At 39.2% G+C, this 20,011-nt stretch overlaps 1 protein-coding gene across 1 annotated transcript in view; it reads right to left on the bottom strand.

Moving 5' to 3' along the window:
• Positions 1–20,011, bottom strand: part of Smp_174470 (mannosyl-oligosaccharidealpha-1,2-mannosidase-r el ated) — a gene marked incomplete at both ends in the record, with an annotated part of 35,943 nt that overhangs the window by 2,377 nt on the left and 13,555 nt on the right. The window contains 5 exon segments of the mRNA XM_018792854.1: positions 1,367–1,433; positions 12,940–13,171; positions 16,008–16,457; positions 16,462–16,495; positions 17,744–17,828. Of these exon segments, the coding sequence (XP_018647200.1) occupies positions 1,367–1,433; positions 12,940–13,171; positions 16,008–16,457; positions 16,462–16,495; positions 17,744–17,828 (868 nt within the window).

Below are 20,011 nucleotides of genomic sequence, written 5' to 3'. Positions count from 1 at the left end.
AAGGATAATGAATAGTAACTATGGGATCTATTTATGATTCAATACTGTGCATATATTTTTTATAGTATAATTGCTAAATAACTAAACTATTCATATTCATGTTCCCCTTATTATAAGCTTTATTTTGACCTATAGACTATTATTGTAGGATCTACCATTCCTGAGTTATTCCTAGTCTATTATTTACTATCTCCCCCTCTACACAGCCACATTTGGCTAAATCTTGTACAAATAACGTTTCTTATTTTATGGTACGATGTGGTCTGTTTGATTGGTATATAAACTCAGTATGTTTGAAATATAATGATTCATACCGAAGAGGCTGTTCTGGACTTAACTGGCTGGGCTAGGCAGAAAGCAGGACCTATAAGTACTCTAGACAGCTTGTACGGGTTTCAGGTGTCATTGGTCCGACCAATAAATCGCTGCTCTCTAATTGCCGGTATTATCATGGCATCCACTCGGCCATAAGTTATAACAGCAATATGAATCATGTATTTTAAACAAAATGGGTTTATATACAAACCAAACCGACCACATCACACCACAAATTAAAAAAACAACATTTGTACAGGATCTAGCCAAAAGTGGTTGTAAATATGGGAGACAGTAATTAATTGACTGGGTATAACTCAAGAATGGTAAGTTGTATGGTAATAGTTTATGGGTTATAATAAAACTTACAATAAGAACAATATGAATATACATAGTTTAGCTACTTAACAATTATACAATAAGAATATTTGTATAGTATGCCTGAACATCGATTACCACGACGCGCAATGTTGACTAGTGTAGGGGATGGTTGGAAGAGAGTTAGGGGCGACCAAACCAAAACATAGCATCAGTCCATAAAGTCACTAACTTCTAGTCTGAGCCATGTTGGTAGATGCAGACTACTTGGTTGGGGCCCGAGTAATCATCGTAACCAATGGTTGGAGACTCTGGGTGACATGGCTCAGAATCGATCACAATGGTGTAGGTGTATACACTCGTTATCTTCCCTTAAACCTTGAGATTAAAATTGCTTCATAACTTTTTTCCTTCCTATACTATATCCTTATACACAACTTTTCTTTATATACTACCACCACTAAATTAACTACTTCTATGAATCCGGTGTTCATCTTGTTGTGCTAACGAGGTATGGCAACTTGTACCGATGCATATATGTGCCTGGTCATACGTTGTCGCTGACTGACTGACTGACTATGTATAGTATTAGTCCCTGAATGGATCCCAACAGTTACCATCTACTATTCTCGTCGGGACCTAACAAATACATAAATAACAAATTTCAACTCAATAATCATTAGAAAACAAAAAAAAATAAACAAACAAACCAAAGAAGACACTCTTCACTTACTTAATCCCGATTTGCTTTAATGTCATAACAAATAAATCTCGCCATATAGAAATTTCTTTTGGTGATCCTTTAATAATTTCATTAATATTACTAGATTGGATAGTATTGGATATTTGATCCTTATTATTACTATCATTACTATTAGTATTATTATCAGTAGTATTGATAGTAGTAGGTAAAAAATAACTAGACAATTCATCATGACTCATATGAAAATTAAATGACCATAGATTCTTAGCTGCATTCTCTTCATTATGTATCATTGAAGTAGGAATATCCTTGAGATTCATGATAGAATTATGTATAATAGTAAGATTAATTGATTGAGAAATTTGATGAAAACATAATATATTACTTATTATTGGTGAATATATAGATTGTTGATATAAATGACTGATTAATTGATATTGGGTTAATTCATTGGATTCAGTATGTTTTCCCGCCTGTAAAAAAGAAAAGAAAAAACTGACAATCTATGGATCACTATCAGGTCCCAGGAGAGATAGATCGCCGACCACAGCAGTGTTCATTCATCCATCTATCCATCTACAAATTATCATGTGTTTACTATCGACTAATTCTAAGAAGTTTACACCGAGAAATAGAGACAGACATGAGAAGAATGAATAAAAAATGGATAGAACTGGAAAAGAGGACCCAGGAAAGAGTGAGTTGGAAGAAGGTAATCAGCGGCCTATACACCATTGAGAGTAACAGGCGTAAGTAAGTAAGTAAGTGATCATTAAATAATTTGTATTCATTTTAAGAAACTAAGCAAAGATGGATGGTGGCTAACAGTGGAAAGAAGGACGCACGTTTCATTCTATTTAGGACTTGTCAGCTAGATATACCTACATCTCAATTTTGATATTCACTCTGTGACTCGAATCCAGTATCACTCAATTTAAATACGATCGCATGATCCACTTAGCTACTGAATCTTGATATTCTTTTAGAATTGATAATAAATACATGTAATAGTAAAGTTATTATTAAAAGAAAACATAGATTGTTTACATAAACAGAATAAACGAATACTCAAACGAATCAAAATTCATATTTTGGATAACATAGAGACAGGTAATAACAATAAAATGATATTTAATTAGCAACCATACTACTATTACTACTGTGGTGTGGTCTACTTATATCCATATAAGTAGTATATGGTGTTGGTCCGACATAGAATGTATTTTGGCAGAAGACCGATGAGGAAAGAACTGAAACGAAGCGCAATCGGTAGGAAAATGCACGAACAATGGAAGTAGAGAAGAAACAGTGAAGATCGAGACTATTGGTTGTTAATTTGCAAATTGACTGTCCATTGTATGGTTTTTAGAATTTATTGAGATAGTCTGTAATGTTTGCTTAAATACATTCGATTGTCCCCAACCAGTGTTCTGTTCACTACACTACTATTGTGTTGTGGATTACTTATATCCACATAAGTAGTATATAACGATGGTCAGGCATAGGATGTATTTCAGTAGAAGATTGATAAGGATAGAACCGGAATGAAGCGCAATCGGTATGAAAATGAATGAACAATGAAATGAGAGAAGATGGACTGATATTTACGAGATTGAGTCAATTGATCGATAGTTTGCAAATTAACTGTTTACTGTATGGTTATCAGATCTTATTGAGATATTCTGTAATTGTCGTGTCGAATATATTCGATTGTCCTCACTCGTGTTCTCATTCACTACACTTCTTCTACTACTACTTCTACTAATACTACTACTTTATTTATTTATTTATTTAAACACATAAATATTGGTACAATGAAGCACCAGATAAATATGCGCCGCACTTCACTCCATATATGTTACGGCTGTGATACTGCCAAGGTGCCCATACTGAAGCAGGTGGTTTTCTTAGGGGGCCACACCCAGAACCTTTGATCTAAAGGTCTGATCCACAAGGCAGTGGAAGATCGTGAGGAGATTCAGTCCAATGGTAGTCGGTGACGAACGATTGATTCAGGATAAGATGGTGGTTGGAGGTGGTCAACAGGAAACCCTGGACACGGGTTTCGTGCTACTTGGCACTCGTCAGCAAGGTGTACCTGTAATCTTGAGGGAACTGGTGCTCCCTGACGGATTCGATCCCGTGTCACCCAGCTTCACAGTCAGAGACGTTACCACTGAGCTATTCGGGTCGCGACCGACCTCCTTTAGGACTGAGATGTAATAACAATTGATTGATCACTGGGTGGTGATCAACCAATTGTGATTGATTCAGCATACCGGAGCCCATGTGCACCATTAGTTTGGAATGAGGGTTTCCCAACTCCCCTAGGTGGACGCGCCGTTTCCAGCAACCCAGTTAAAGTGCCGGATATTCGGTTTTCATTCTCTCAATTTCGTAAACAACACCCCCGCCACGAGAAGGCAGTGAGTAGGACTTCCTTGGCAGAGGCTATATACGCGTGGCCATGTGAGAGCATTTAGAGAGGGAGAGTGGACTCTCCCCACTCTCGGCCGTACTAGGGCATTTGGGAGATACTAGTACTACTACTACTACTACTACTAATAATAATAATAATAATAATAATAATAATACCATATAGATGGATCATTCATGATAGAAGAAAACTGTGTAGAAGTAAACATTCACAGAAAGAGAAATTTTTTTCTCAAAAAACAAAACTTACATTGTTTACTCTACTTGTCGATAATGCTGAATTGAAGGATTCTGTAAAACAGAGAAAAAAAAACGGATATCTTTAAAAGAAAAATGATCAATAATTTATGCGTTACAAGTCAAAAGGGTAAAATTTAAAAAAAAAAAATACAAAAAGGTAACCAAGTATCATATAGAAAGTTTCACATCGCATGTTGACTTGAGTTAGACAACCATTGAGAAAAAAACAAACAATGAAGAGATAACTGACAGCTAAATTTCTGAGTATAGAAAATGTCTTAAGAGTGGGAACCTTCAATCACATACTCAAATCCATTATACTAAGAACTCAATAATCTTTATAACACTCATTCTATTAAAATGAGGTAACAACTAATATCTAGAGGGGGGGGGAGAAGAATTCATTTATACAACTTTTGTATAAAATGATTACTATCAATAATATTGAGGATTATGTTCATGATTAATAGTATAAAGTATTAATGAGACAATTTTGGATAAATGGGACAAAAATAGAATAATATACAAATCTATCGGTTGAAGTTACTTGCCTTAGCTTGACATATAGTCAGTCCGTCAAAACGTAGAACTTCGTACGTACGTACATCAGTTCGAGTTGCCATATCACATTAACACAGAGATCCAGTTGTCAATTGAAATCCCACAGTCGGAGAAGTAGTAAGAGTATAAGTGGTAATGTGAAAGATTAGGGTTTGAATATGTTATTGAAGGAGTATAATACAGTGATATAAATTTGGAAAGAGAAAAAATATAGAGACATGAAGAATTCAGAAGATTCGAATTTGCAGAACACAAAGAGTGGATGCACCTACGCCATTGTAAACGATTTTGAGCCATGTCATTCAAAGTCTCTAACCATCGATTGCTAACATCTCGCGAATCCCAACCAGGTAGTCTACATCTACCAATATGGCTCAGTCCACTTGTCTCTGACTTCATGGATTTGTGCCAATCGTTTATTTTTAGCAAGCACTAATTTTAAGCATAAGGAGAGACATCGTCTAACATGGCGACCACCTTCACCAAACCAACGATGGACTCAAATAGACCATATTGTCATCAGTCATCGTTGGAGAGGCTCAATAGAAGATTGTCGCTCGTATTGGAATACTTGTTTAGACTCTGATCACGCTTTAATACGAGCGCGCATTTGTCTGCGCCTCAATGGACACAGGAAAAGTACACTAAGAAGACCCATTAGGATTGAACTGGAGGACGAAAAAGCCAAATGCGAATTCCAGAAACAACTGAGTTCACATCTAGGCAGTTCTGTAAACAAGACTGACCCAGATGCTGCTTGGAAAGACACACGAACAGCTGTGGAAACAGCAGTAACATCTATTAGTTATTTAAACCATAGGGCTCTAAAAAACCAGTGAATTTCTTCCAAGTCTATTTCACTGATGGATTCGCGTAAACTCATCCCATCAGGCTCTGAACACGACGAAGAGCGTAAACAAATTAGATCTAAGTTAACTAAAAGTCTAAGGAACGATCGTGAGCAGTGGTGGGCAACGAAAGCAAAAGAGATGGAAAAGGCAGCGGCTGTAGGCAACACCAGGCAACTATTCAGACTAATAAAAGAAACCGGAATTAAGAAGTCAACTGTGAGATAATCTCGGAAAAAGACGGAAACCCTATCTGCTCTTAACCCAAACGTTTAGAACGATGGGCGGAACACTTTAAGGAGCAGTTTAGCTGGCCTTCAGCTACTGCACAACTACCCACTATTCCCAGAAAACCTGAATGGAACATTGAAGTAGGCCCCCCGACCCTACTTGAAGTTCAAAAGGCTATAGGTAATCTGAAACGAGGAAGAGCAGCTGGACCAGATGGATTGACTCCAGAGGTCTTTAAATATGGTGGTCCAATTTTAGCGATTAGGTTGACTAATATTCTGGCTAAAATCTGGGAGACGGACGTAATCCCATCCGACTGGTCACAATCACTGATTGTCCCAATATATAAAAAGGGGTCAAAATCATCCTGCGATAACCATAGAGAGATTAGTCTGACTAACATAGCATCTAAAATACTAGCCTCAATAATTATCAGGCGCCTAACTAACTCGTGAACTCCAAACACGAGAAAATCAGACTGGCTTCAGACCTGGTCGTGGCTGTATCGACCACATATTCACCATTCGTCAAGTTTTAGAGCACAGACATGCTTATCGGCGTCCGACAATGATAGTTTTTCTTGACTTGAAAGCAGCACTTGACTCTTTAGACCGAGAGGTTCTGTGGCAGTGTCTGTCATTGAAAGGTGTACCTGAGAAGTACATAAGCCTTGTGAAGGCTCTTTACTCGAACACTACCAGTCGAGTGAGAGCTTATGGCGAACTGTCATATGATTTTACAACCTCAAGTGGTGTCCGTCAAGGCTGTCCACTATCCCCATTTTTGTTTAACTTCATTATAGACCTGTTGCTGGAAATAACACTCTCATCGACTGAATTTTCAGGAATTGATCTTCTACCAGGAGGTTCACTTATCGACTTAGAATACGCAGATGACATAGTCCTGTTTGGTGAAGACACTGGCAAAATGCAGAGTCTTCTGTTAGAACTGAGTAATAATGCCAGGATGTTTGGGATGCGTTTCTCCCCATCCAAATGTAAATTGTTACTCCAGGACTGGCCTGCGTCAACACCTGAACTAAGGATAGGGAGTGAAGTAGTCGAACGCGTCGACAACTTCACTTATCTTCGAAGTCTGATCAGCCAGAATGGGTTGATGTCTGACGAAATCTCAGCACGGATTCAAAAAGCTCGTTTGTCTTTTGCCAACTTACGTCACCTATGGAGAAGACGAGATATCCGTCTATCAATTAAGGGACGAGTATACTGCTCAGCAGTTCGCTCTGTTCTACTTTACGGCTGTGAAACATGGCCATTAAGAGTAGAAGATACTCGTAAGTTATTAGTATTTGACCACAGATGCCTTAGAAATATTGCTTGCATCTGCTGGGATCACTGGGTAAGTAATAGTGAGGTTAGACGCAGGGTATTAGGGAATGATGGTAAATCAGTTGATGAGGTCATGAATCTTCATCGACTGAGGTGGTTGGGTCACGTGTTACGTATGCCTAAACACTGGTTACCACGACACGTTATGCTGATTAGTATAGGGGATGGTTGGAAGAGAGTTAGGGGCGACCAAACCAAAACGTGGCATCAGACCACAAAGTCACTAACTTTTAGTCTGAGCCATGTTGGTAGATGCAGACTACTTGGTTGGGGCCCGAGTAATCATCGTAACCAATGGTTGGAGACTCTGGGTGACATGGCTCAGAATCGATCACAATGGCGTCGGTGTATACACTCGTTATCTTCCCTTAAACCTTGAGATTAAAATTGCTTCATAACTTTTTTCCTTCCTACACTATATCCTTATACACAACCTTTCTTTATATACTACCACCACTAAATTAACTACTTCTATGAATCCGGTGTTCATCTTGTTGTGCTAACGAAATATGGCAACTTGTACCGATGCATATATGTGCCTGGTCATACGTTGTCGCTGACTGACTGAATGCCATGTTTTGGTCTGGCCGCCCCTAGCTTTCTTTTCGAGCATCTATCAGTGCGGTAGATGCTGTTGAGATCCATTGTTTCTCCCTAACCTTATGGCTTACCTTACTAGTGGATATCACTGCTGTTTCTACAGCTTTTCGGATGTCATTTCACGCTGCTTCGGGGTGGGCACAACTTACATAGCTGCCTAACTGTTTTTCCAGTTGTTCCTGAAATATATTCTTAGCTTGCCTATCATTAAGTAGGACCCTTAGAGGCTTCCCCGCAGTGTCTTTCCTACGTCCAGTAAGACGCAGACAGATACGAGCTCGCACTAGAGCATGATCTGAGTCTAAACATGTGCCCCAGAATGGTCGACAGTCTTCTATCGAGCCCCTCCATCGGTGGCTGATAGCGATGTGATCTAATTGGGTCCAACGTTGGAACGAATTCGGGGGTCGCCATGTCAAAAGATGATTTTCCTTATGTTTAAAGTTGGTATTTGCAAGAAATAGGCGGTTATCTGAGCACAGCTGCAACAGACGGTCGCCATTATCTGTTCTTTTAGCAACGACACCATAAGATCCACCCAGGTGTCTTTCCCTTTCACTTAGTTTACCTACTTGAGCATTAAAGTCACCTGCCACTATTACTACATCAAAACGCCTAGCTTTTCGAAGAAGGTCAGAAAGTTTCCTGTAGAACTCATCTTTTATATCGTCTGAGCTGCAGTCAGTGGGAGAGTAGGCAGAGACGACGAAGAGGCAACGAGGAGTGTCCCTATCTTTCCGAGTCCTTACTGTTCCGGTTAGTCGGACATTGCACAAACCACTGTCTACAGGGATCCAGTCTAAAAGAGCTAGTTCTGCCCTGGGACTTAATGCTACACCTACTCCAGCGAGGCCACGGGAAGCAGCATCAGGGCTTCAAGATACACGAAGCGTGTATCGAGATGGTTTTTTATTATGACATAGTGAGGTCAAATGAATGACGCTACTCGGATCTTGTATGCGCGTTTCGGAGACGCAGCACACATCGATGGTGTAAGATTCTAAAGTCCTAGCTAATGAAGCCTGTTGTCCTATTTGGCACAACGTTCGGACATTAAAAGTTCCTATATGTAGTTTAGAGCGTGGTTTCAGGAGACCAGGAATAACGTTCCGTGTACTCGAATCGTTTGCCCTAGCGGTGCGAGGTGATAAAAGGACGTGGGAAGGGTTAGTCGTGGAGATAAGAGAGTGATGAGGTGTAGGAAGGATTTGATTGTGACCAACTTGGTCTCGTGTGCAGTTACGGGTATGAGGGCTAATATCACTTCCCGGCTGCCCACACCGTGGAAGATTACTTACTCAGTGGTTCTAGGATATACAAGCGATGATTCGAAGACACCTATGATCGAATACTAGTAGCCTACGAATATCCTCTACTCTTATTGGCCATGTTCCTCTTATTATAAGCTTTATTTTGATTTATGAACTATTATTATATCACTTACTATTTTTGACTTATGCCTAGTCAATCAATTACTGTCTCCCACGTTCACAGCTACTTTTGGCTAAATCTTGTACAAATGTTATTTCCTATTTCATGGTGTGATGTGGTTTGTCCGGTTGGTATATATAAACCCAATATATTTTAAATAAGTGATTCATATCGCCACGGCTGTTATCAGTTTTCTGGACTTAACTGGTTGAGCTAGGCAGTAAGCAGAACCGATAAGTACTCTAGATTGTTCGCACGAGTTTTGTGTTTCACTAGTCTGATCGATAAATCACTGCTCTCCAATTGGCAGCATCGTCACATGACATATCAATAGGGTTACAAACCCACAAGATATAACAAAAAGCTATAGATTATTTACAGAAAACTATCTGATTGTAAGTTATATCATTCATTCAACCGATCTACGAAATTGAACGACACATCCACATCATCTTCAGTGAGTTGATATCTCACAACAGACCTGGTTAAAATCCACTGATCACTGCCTCTCACCAGAAATCCAGAAAATATCTCTTCAAGCCAGTCACTAGTGAGGATATGATTATTATCAGAAGCGGTTTTTGTGGAGATTTTAGTAATTTTATAGTTGAATTCGCAAGGCGGGATCGTCGATGCGTACTGTTGAGGAGTTCCACAATAGGACAAAACGGCCGTTCAGTGCTTTTAGGCTTTCGATGATGGTCTAACTTCAATTGATTCATGATCCCAACTATTGAAAATATTAAATAATTTAAGCAACCAAAAGTACTAAATAGTAATACAACTTTAAATCGACACTATTAAAAGACGAATTATTCGATAAATCATTCCAATTGATTTAATTCTATCTGATATATCCATATGACCACATTGGTACAAGGAGGCACCAAATATATACTATCCGGTTGCCCAAACCGAAACAGGTGGTTTTATTAAGGGGACACACCCCAAGCCTTTGACTCAAAAGACAATGGAGCAACCTCACGAGATGCAGTCCCATGATAGCCGGCCATCAACAATAGGTTCATACGCCGTTTGTCTCCTCACGATCCTGGAGCCCATGTGCACCCTTAGTTTGGAATCAGGGTTTCCCAACTCCCTTAGGTAGACCCTCCGTGTCCACCAACCCGGTTAAAGCGGCGGACATTCGGTTTTCGTTCTCTCAATTTCGTAAACAACAGTAGTGTCACGAGAAGGTAGTGAGTAGGACTTGTGTGGCAGAGGCTATATACGCGTGGCCATTTGAGAGCTAGGTAATGAATATAACATGACACTAATCCATTCATAAACAGATATGGTTGATAATTCGTCGGCTATTTTATCTGATAATAACAAATCCTGGAACTTCGACCAATATAACTTGCTCCACAGGAGCAGTCGAACTGATAAATACAAAATGAAGTGGTCATTCTAGGAACTTCATCTTTAGGCCTCGGTGTCACCATTGGACGCGTAGAAAACACCAAACGTAGTTCACCTGCGTTGAAAGATTTTTGGATAGATCTGCATAATCTCTGAACAAGTATTTCGCTAGCGGCATCCCCCCTGAATTGTAGGCGCATGAACAAGGACTTTTTCTTGACCGTTTGGAATTCGCCTATTTTCACTTTAAAAATCATATATTTAATTATAAACTTTCTGGGATACCCGTTCTCCCTCAGAGCATTATGCAATGTGTTTAGCTCATTGTCAACTACATCCGCCGAACATATAGTGCGTATTCGATAGCTAAGGGTTTTGATTAGGTTTCGTTTGTACTGTAGAGGTACAAAGCTAAGGAAGTGTGTATACTGTCCAGTCCAAGTACTTTTTCTGTTCATGTTTCTTCTTAACGATCCATCTGATCTCTTAGTTAAGAGGACGTCCAAAAAGGCTAATCGGCCATCACTCTCTTCCTCCGATGTAAACTGGATGGCTGGATGCACTTCGTTAAACTGCCTAAGCACATCTTGTTGTGAAATATTATCTTTACACGGGATGAATGTGTCATCCATATATCTGCAGTAAAATTTGAATTCTTGAGTAATCTTTTTTAGAGGACCGTTCTCTAGTTTAGCTAGAAATATATCAGCTAGTATAGGGCACAGAGGTGGACCCATTGCCACACCATCTGTTTGTCTAAATATTTCACCGTTGAATTTGAAATTTACATTCATGGTGCATTTCAGTAATAACTCTTTCAAGACAAAAAATGTCAATACTTTGGGACTAAAGATGATGTCTTTGGATGTAACATCACTATTCACGAATGTCCCACTTCTAGAGACCGTAGAATATGTAGGGGAACAACTGATGAAAATGAAACTGAAACTACAGTCCGATTAATGTCTTGAAAGAGTTATTACTGAAATGCACCATGAATGTAAATTTCAAATTCAACGGTGAAATATTTAGACAAACAGATGGTGTGGCAATGGGTCCACCTCTGTGCCCTATACTAGCTGATATATTTCTAGCTAAACTAGAGAACGGTCCTCTAAAAAAGATTATTCAAGAATTCAAATTTTACTGCAGATATATGGATGACACATTCATCCCGTGTAAAGATAATATTTCACAACAAGATGTGCTTAGGCAGTTTAACGAAGTGCATCCAGCCATCCAGTTTACATCGGAGGAAGAGAGTGATGGCCGATTAGCCTTTTTGGACGTCCTCTTAACTAAGAGATCAGATGGATCGTTAAGAAGAAACATGAACAGAAAAAGTACTTGGACTGGACAGTATACACACTTCCTTAGCTTTGTACCTCTACAGTACAAACGAAACCTAATCAAAACCCTTAGCTATCGAATACGCACTATATGTTCGGCGGATGTAGTTGACAATGAGCTAAACACATTGCATAATGCTCTGAGGGAGAACGGGTATCCCAGAAAGTTTATAATTAAATATATGATTTTTAAAGTGAAAATAGGCGAATTCCAAACGGTCAAGAAAAAGTCCTTGTTCATGCGCCTACAATTCAGGGGGGATGCCGCTAGCGAAATACTTGTTCAGAGATTATGCAGATCTATCCAAAAATCTTTCAACGCAGGTGAACTACGTTTGGTGTTTTCTACGCGTCCAATGGTGACACCGAGGCCTAAAGATGAAGTTCCTAGAATGACCACTTCATTTTGTATTTATCAGTTCTGGAAACACTGGACGGCCGTTTCGTCCTATTATGGGACTCCTCAGCAGTGCGCATTCACGAACCCGCCCTCGCGAGATTCGAACCCAGGACCTATCAGTCTCGAGCCGAAGCCCTTAACCGATAGACCACTGAGCTGGCATCCAACGGTGTTAATGTCTAACTTCAACTGATCCACGAAGTTGAGCAACCATTCACCAATTGTCTTCAGTAAGTTCCTATCTCACAACAGACGTGGTTTTGAACTCCACTGGTCACTGCTTCCTAAATTTACATGCATTAAACAATGTACTTTACCTTTAACCTGGCCAATTTTTCGGATTATTAATTTGGATAATATAATTGTAGAACCTGAAGAGAGAATTTATCGAAAAGACTATTCTTCGTTCAAATATTAGTCTTTTAATAACAAATCCAACTAAAAATTGAGATTTACTTAGTATTGTTTGTTTGAATCTTCCCATCGACGTGTTAGGACTGCAACTGTTCAGTCTCTAATTGGCATATGTGCATATTGTGCGTATTGCCTCGATATACCTTAATTCACAAGCATGGTAAGCAAAGATCGATAGTGGTTAACATCAATGGGAAGATCCAAACAAACGATACTAAGTAAATTTCAACTTCACCCCATTGCACAAGCAAGTGCCTATCAGGACTCAGTAGATGAGTGGATAACGCGATGGCGTTTGAAGCGAAAGGTACTGGGTTCGAGTTCCTCCCAGAGTGAACATCAGCAATCATAATAATCATTGATTAAATACCAAGTAACTAGCCTGCAACATCATATTCTTTAGTTAACATTACATTCAATGGTTGATTTGTTTGATTCCAATGGGATCGCATTAAATTTAAAAGTTGATCACGTTCAACACTCAGTAATAAAACAATAGGGATATGAATTTTTTTATTAAGTTCATCATCATCACCAGATAATGCAAATAATGGACCAATTTCACTTGATGTATCCGGTTTATTATCAACTATAATGACACCAATAGCACCAGCCTATTAAAACAACAATAACAATAACAACAACAACAACAATTCGTAGAAGACACCCAGATATTTATGATTTATTTATTTAAACACATAAATATTAGTACATGAAGGTACCAAATACGTATGCGCTACATAAATCATTCGACCTGTGTGAGGCTTGAGATATTGCCAAGTTGCCAAAACCGAAACAGATGGTTTTCTTAGGGGGCCGAACCCCGAGCATTTGACCTAAAGCTCTAATCCACAAGGTAGTGGAGCATCGTAAGGAGATGTAGGTACATGCCAGCCAGTGATCAACAATAGATTCATGCGCTTTTTGTTCCATTAGGATACTGGAGTTCATGTGAACCATTGGTTTGAAATGAGGGTTTTCCAACTCCCCTAGGTGGACTCAACGCGTTCATCGACCCGGTTAAATCGCTGGACATACGCTTTTCGTCCTCTCGATTTGGTAAACAGCAGTAATGCCTTGAGAAGGCAGCGAGTAGGAGTTGTGTGGCAGAGGCTGTATACGCGTGGCCATGTGAGAGCATTTCGTGAGGGAGAATGAACTCTCCAAACCCTCGGCCGTACCAGGGCATTTGGGGGGCCAACACTTCATTGTTCCAATATGCAGCTATCAAGTTAGAACGGAATGTGTTATAAACGTCTGATACTACTCACGAAAGATAAAATCATTGAAAAGAAGATAAATTTAAAACACACCAAACTACAAACAATTACAATCCAAAAAAATAGATATTGTTACCATCTTCATTTTACACAGGTCGATGAGGAATAAAATTAATCACCTTACCAATGAATCTACAATACAACATAAACCTACAAACAGTATAATCGATTATTAAATCCTTCTCAAAATTACCGCATTAATTGAGTGGCGAAACTTCGATAGATTATTAGGAGACTAGTAACAGTAAAGGAAAGCTTCAAGTTATTCGTTACTAGTTAAAACTAAAGTGTCTATTAAAGTCATTTGGTATCGTTTGTTTGAATCTTCCCATCGATGTGTTAGGACTGCAACTGGTCAGTCTCTAATTGGCATATGTGCATACTGTGCGCATTGCCTCGACATAGCCTTAATTCACAAGCATGGTAAGCAAAGATTGGTGGATAGTGGCTAGCAGTCCTACACATCAATGGGAAGATTCAATCAAACAATACTAAGTGAATTTAAACTTCACCCCATTGCACAAGCAAGTGGCTATCAGGACTCAGTAGATGAATGGATAACGCGATAGCGTTTGAAGCGAAAGGTACTAGGTTCGAGTCCTAGAGTGAACATCAACAAATCTGAGATGCAGGTACATCCAGCTGACGACTCCCAAATAGGACGAAACGCGCGTCAAACTGGATTCCACTGCTAGCCACTAAAGTGTTTATTGTTATAACTTGTAGCCGAGTGGATACCTTGTTAATGTATGACGTGATAATACCGCCTATTGGAGAGCAGCGATTTATTGGTCGGAGCAATGAAACACGGAAACCCGTAAGAGCAATTTAGAGTACTTTTCAGTCCTGCTTTCTGCCTAGCAAAGAACAGCCTCTTCGGTAGGAATCATTATATTTCAAATATACTGAGTTTATATACCAATCAAACAGACCACATCATACCATAAATTAGAAAATAACATTTGTACAATATTTAGCTAAATGTGGTTGTGGATAGGGGAGGTAGTAAGTGATAGACGGAGCATAGTTCGAGAACGGTAAATCGTATAATAATAGTCCATAAGTCAAAATAAAGCTTATAATAAGGAGGACACGGATATGAATAGTTTAGTTACTTAGCAATTATACGATAAAAAATATATGCATAGTATTGGTTCATAAATGGGTCCACAAAGTTGCCTTTCATTATCCTTATTGGGGCACAACATCTATAGATCAGTAAATCACATTTTTGCTATATATACATAACTGCAAGTATAAAAATTGATTTTGCCATTCAAATCATAAACATTCATCATATAATCCACTGATCTGGACTTCTAATAAAATACGTTTCACGACGTTGCACGACCATCAGCATTCGAGTTAGCTGGTGGATTTGTTGTTATGACTGCTTGGTTCGTTATCCGGGAAGTCCTGTTAAGTTCACCTGATCATTTGCACGGCCAACAGCATTCGAGTTAGCTGGTAGATTTGTTGTTATGAATGCCTGATTCGTCATCCAGGAAGTCCGATTACGTTTACATGAGCATTTATGAATGCAACGTCGTGAAACGTCTTTTATAAAAGAGATCAACGGATTATATGATGAATGGTTATGATTTGAATGAAAAAATCAATTTTTATACTTGCAGTTATGTATATATATAGCAAAAATGTGATTTACTGATCTATAGACACTAGTTTTAACTAGTAAGGAATAACTTGAAACTTTACTGCACTGTTGTTAGACTACTAACAATCTGTATATAGTAATACGTTCATATTCATACATAACATCTTTACGATCACATAAACTGAAAAGTAAGTATTTTCGTGGTTGAAATCATGAGTCAATTGAAGCTAGATCACCATGGAAAACCTGGAAGCACTGCTTGACGGCCGTTTCGTCCTATTATAGGACTCCTCAGCAGTGCGCATCCACGATCCCGCCTTGCGAGATTCCAACCCACAAGACTTTTGTTTTTTCTTGTATATCTGGATGATCAATAATCAAGTATTGATAGAAAAATGTACTAGCCATTGACTTGAACCGAAAAAAGATGGAGCGCAGATCTGAATTAGATGAATATGGTTTGAATTTCTAGTTTCTAAAATACTGAGGTATGTAGGCATCGCAACAGTTAGTTTTCAAAAGCACTACATGATCGAATATGGATTGGTAACTTACTTGAACTAAATGATAAGCTTTCTCAACAAAAACACAGCCACCTCGGCGTACAATACCAATAGCGCCTGAAATAGATCCTTTACTTTGCCGCATAATTCCTGAGCTATTTAAGAGTGAAGAATTAAATGATTCTGTAGAATTCTGATTCCATTGAAGATCAACAGATGGATAAGCATAGGCTTCTTGCATAATAGGTTGACATGCATCCATTGGATAAACAACACGTACAGGACCAACTAAAGGTTTCCAACGACGCTCATTTGGATTTGCAGAAGATGACGATGAAAATGATGATTGTTGTTGCTTTGCTTGATTTTCAAATGCGTTCGAATCCTTAGTCCCTGCTTCCGTCTGTTGTTGTTCCCCTTTTCCTGGTATTAATTCTTCTCCAGGGAATAAACCAAAATGTGCAGGGCAAGCAGAAAATTTAATAAAACCATAACTTGGAGGATCAATTACAACGACATAACGATTCTGTACAGGAAGATCTAAAAAGGATAACAGTTAGAAATTGACGATGAACACACTACGTTTTGAAAAGTAATTTTAAATATGAATGAGTAGAATTATCATTATTGAACTGTCACGGTTTACATACATAATGTCATTCTTATCTTAGTCGACCTTTTCTAACCTCATACTTCCTTTGTGGGAAAGCAGCATCGGTGTTATGCTGGGTGTCTGAAGGAAACACCTTACTGACGTCACACCTCTGTACATTCAGAAGTACGACTTCTCCCTCAGACCTTGGAGTTCGTTGCTTTTAGTCTTACCGCTCTTCAACCAACCTGTCTGGTAAGACCATGAGGAACGATTGTTCCAGCCAGTATAGCTCTATTGGTTCATTACGATAGACAAGCCCGACCATCACATCAAAGTAGCAGCAACAGTCGGGAGGCAATATAGTTATGAACACAAATATAATGAATCTCGCGAACGCGGGTTCGTGGATGCGCACTGCTGAGGAATCCCATAATAGGACGAAACGGCCGTCCAGTGTTTCCAGGTTTTCCATGGTAGTCTAGTTTCAATTGACTCATGCTTTCAACTATGAAACAAATATAATGAAAAAGAAGACTAGAACTATTTCATTGAGCATATCACTATCATTAAAACATCCATTTACAAGTTGAAAGATGATAATTTGGTTAAAATGAACAACATACCTACTAAACTTTGTTTCTGATTTGCTAAATTGATCAATTCCTGTATAAAAATAACTCCTGCAGTCGCTGAGTCAATACTATCAGCCTATTTCAAAAGAATAATAATAACATACACATTATAAACATTACTATGTGAGGTAATAAGATGTCACAATAGAGGATAAAGTTCCATAGTATGAGAGAAAACTAACGATACATTCTCCTATACTGACTGTATAAGAATAAGTCAATTGAAGCTAGACCACCATCGAAAACCTGATAGCACTGGACGGCCGTTTCGTCCTATTATGGGACCGCTCAACAGTGCGCATCCACGATCCCGCACTCTCGAGATTCCAACCCAGGACCTACCAGTCTCGAGCCAGAGCACTTAACCGATAGACCACTGGGCCGGCATCTAACGGTGTTAATGTCTAACTTCAACCAATCCACGATTTTGAACGACCGTTCACCAATGTCTTCAGTGAGTTGATATGTCTACAACAGACGTTGGTAGAAGTCCGCGTAGTGCAGCTGCTTGCCCAGCTAGAAGCTGCAGAGGGAAGATATCGTGCTTGCAAGTCGAGTACAACTGAGTGAGGCATCGCCAAGTCTGAAGACGAAAATGGGAAATGGTCGCTCAAAATCGTGGATCGGTTGAAGTTAGACATTAACACCGTTGGATGCCGGCCCAGTGGTCTATCGGTTAAGTGCTCTGGCTCGAGACTGGTAGGTCCTGGGTTCCAATCTCGCCAGTGCGGGATCGCGGATGAGTCCCATAATAGGACGAAACGGCCGTCCGGTGCTTCCAGGTTTTCGATGGTGGTCTAGCTTCAATTTACTCATGATTTCAACAGTGAAAATACTAAATTCTCCACAAAACCCCCTCTGATGTATAAGAATAAACAACTCTGAACAAGTGTTTGGACTATAGGTTATTAGTGACTTTTAATCTGCTGTGACAAATAGACGTAAGCCATCACAATGTTAATATTCGACTATCAGTACTTCTGTCTGATGGTAAATCGGACTTTCATCAAACAGAACTGTATCGTCTGTGTATTTTAAGTTAACAAGTGAATCTCTTGGCATATCAATCCCTGACAAATCAGATAATGAAAGTGTTATCTGTAAAAGCATGTCTATGAAAAAGTTATATAAAGGTGGGGAAAGCGGAAAACGTTGACAAACACAACTTGAAGTAACTAATTCCGGTGGCGGTTTGTCATAAGCTCTAACTCGACAAGTAATGTTCAAGTGGAAAGTCTGTAGGAAGTTAATGTGATTTTTCTATACACCTTCCAATAGCAGACACTACCAAAGAACCTCACGATCAACAGTCGAACTCCACCTTAACGTCAAGGAATACAAACATAGTCGGATATCGAACAGTACGTCAGTGTTTCAAAAACTGCAGAAGCGTGATCACTTGATCTATATATTCACGTCCAGGTTTGAAACCAGCCTGGTTTTCTCAGGTTTGCTCTACATGAGTTCGAGTTAGACGTCGAAGTATTACTGAAGCCAATATTCTACATATTATATTAGTTGAATTGATTCTTCTGTCACTGTTGCAAGTAGATTTTTGCTTTTTATTATAAACTGAGACAATTAGTGGTCGAGACCAGTCAGATGGGATTACGTCCAGTTCTCGGATTTCAGCTAAGATCACAGTTAATCTAACCGCTAAAACAAGACCACTACCTATAAAAATTGTAAAGGTCAATCCATCGATCCCTAATACTTTTTCTTGCTTTAGATTGCTTATATCCCCTTCAACCTCAATAAGAGTTGGACTTGAGCCAATGTGTCATTCACGTTCAGTGGTTAACTGCAATATGGTTGAAGCCCAAATGAACTGTTCCTTAAAGCATTCTACCCATCGGTTCAATCTCCTAGAATGAGAGTGAATAATATTCTCGTCTTTTTCCGAGATAGTTCCACTAACAGCCGAATTTTTAAATACTCATTTCCTTAACAAGTTTGGACTGTTGTTTACTATTACCGATCACGGCCATCTTTTCCATCTCTTCTACTCTCGCTACCTAACAATGCTCACGATCATTAAGTAGGCTTTTGTTCAGCCTATGTTTAAGCTGTCTGCGCTCCTCATCATATTCGGATAGAGACGGGATGAGTTTCTGAACATCTATCAGTTCTGTAAACGCCGCTGAAATCCACTGATTTTTCCAAACCTTTCAGTATAAGTTACTAGTAGATATCAGTGTAGTTTCCACAGCTTTTTGGACATCATGCCAAGTTACTTTGGGATGGATAACACTTCCATGGTTGACTAACTCCTCTAGTTGTTCCTGAAATATATTCTTTACTTATCATTAAGTTGGACTCTAAAGGGTATTCTTGCTGTAACTTTCCTATGTCCATTAAGATGTACACAAATATGTACTCGATCAAGAACATGATCGGAATCTAAACATGTGCTCCAGTATGAGCGACAGTTTTTTACCATACCCGTTCAACAATGGCCGATAAAAATGTGAGCACAGTAACCATAAAGGAAGTAATGGCTAACTCTATCTAACTAAACCATTTAATCACAATTCACATCGAAATATATTTCAACGAAATAGGAACGCTAAACAGATAAATTTTTCAAAGTTGAAATCATGAGTAAATTGAAGCTAGACCACCATCAAAAACCTGATAGCACTGGACGGCCGTTTCGTCCTATTATGGGACCGCTCAACAGTGCGCATCCACGATCCCGTCTCGCGAAATTGGAACCCAGGACCTACCAGTCTCGAGCCAGAGCACTTAACCGATAGACCACTGGGCCGGCATCTAACGGTGTTAATGTCTAACTTCAACCGATCCACGATTTTGAGCGACCACTCACCA

This window comes from Schistosoma mansoni (assembly GCF_000237925.1).
Source record: "Schistosoma mansoni, WGS project CABG00000000 data, supercontig 0208, strain Puerto Rico, whole genome shotgun sequence".
NCBI classification, from domain to species: domain Eukaryota; kingdom Metazoa; phylum Platyhelminthes; class Trematoda; order Strigeidida; family Schistosomatidae; genus Schistosoma; species Schistosoma mansoni.
This window is presented reverse-complemented; position numbering and strand designations above follow the sequence as displayed.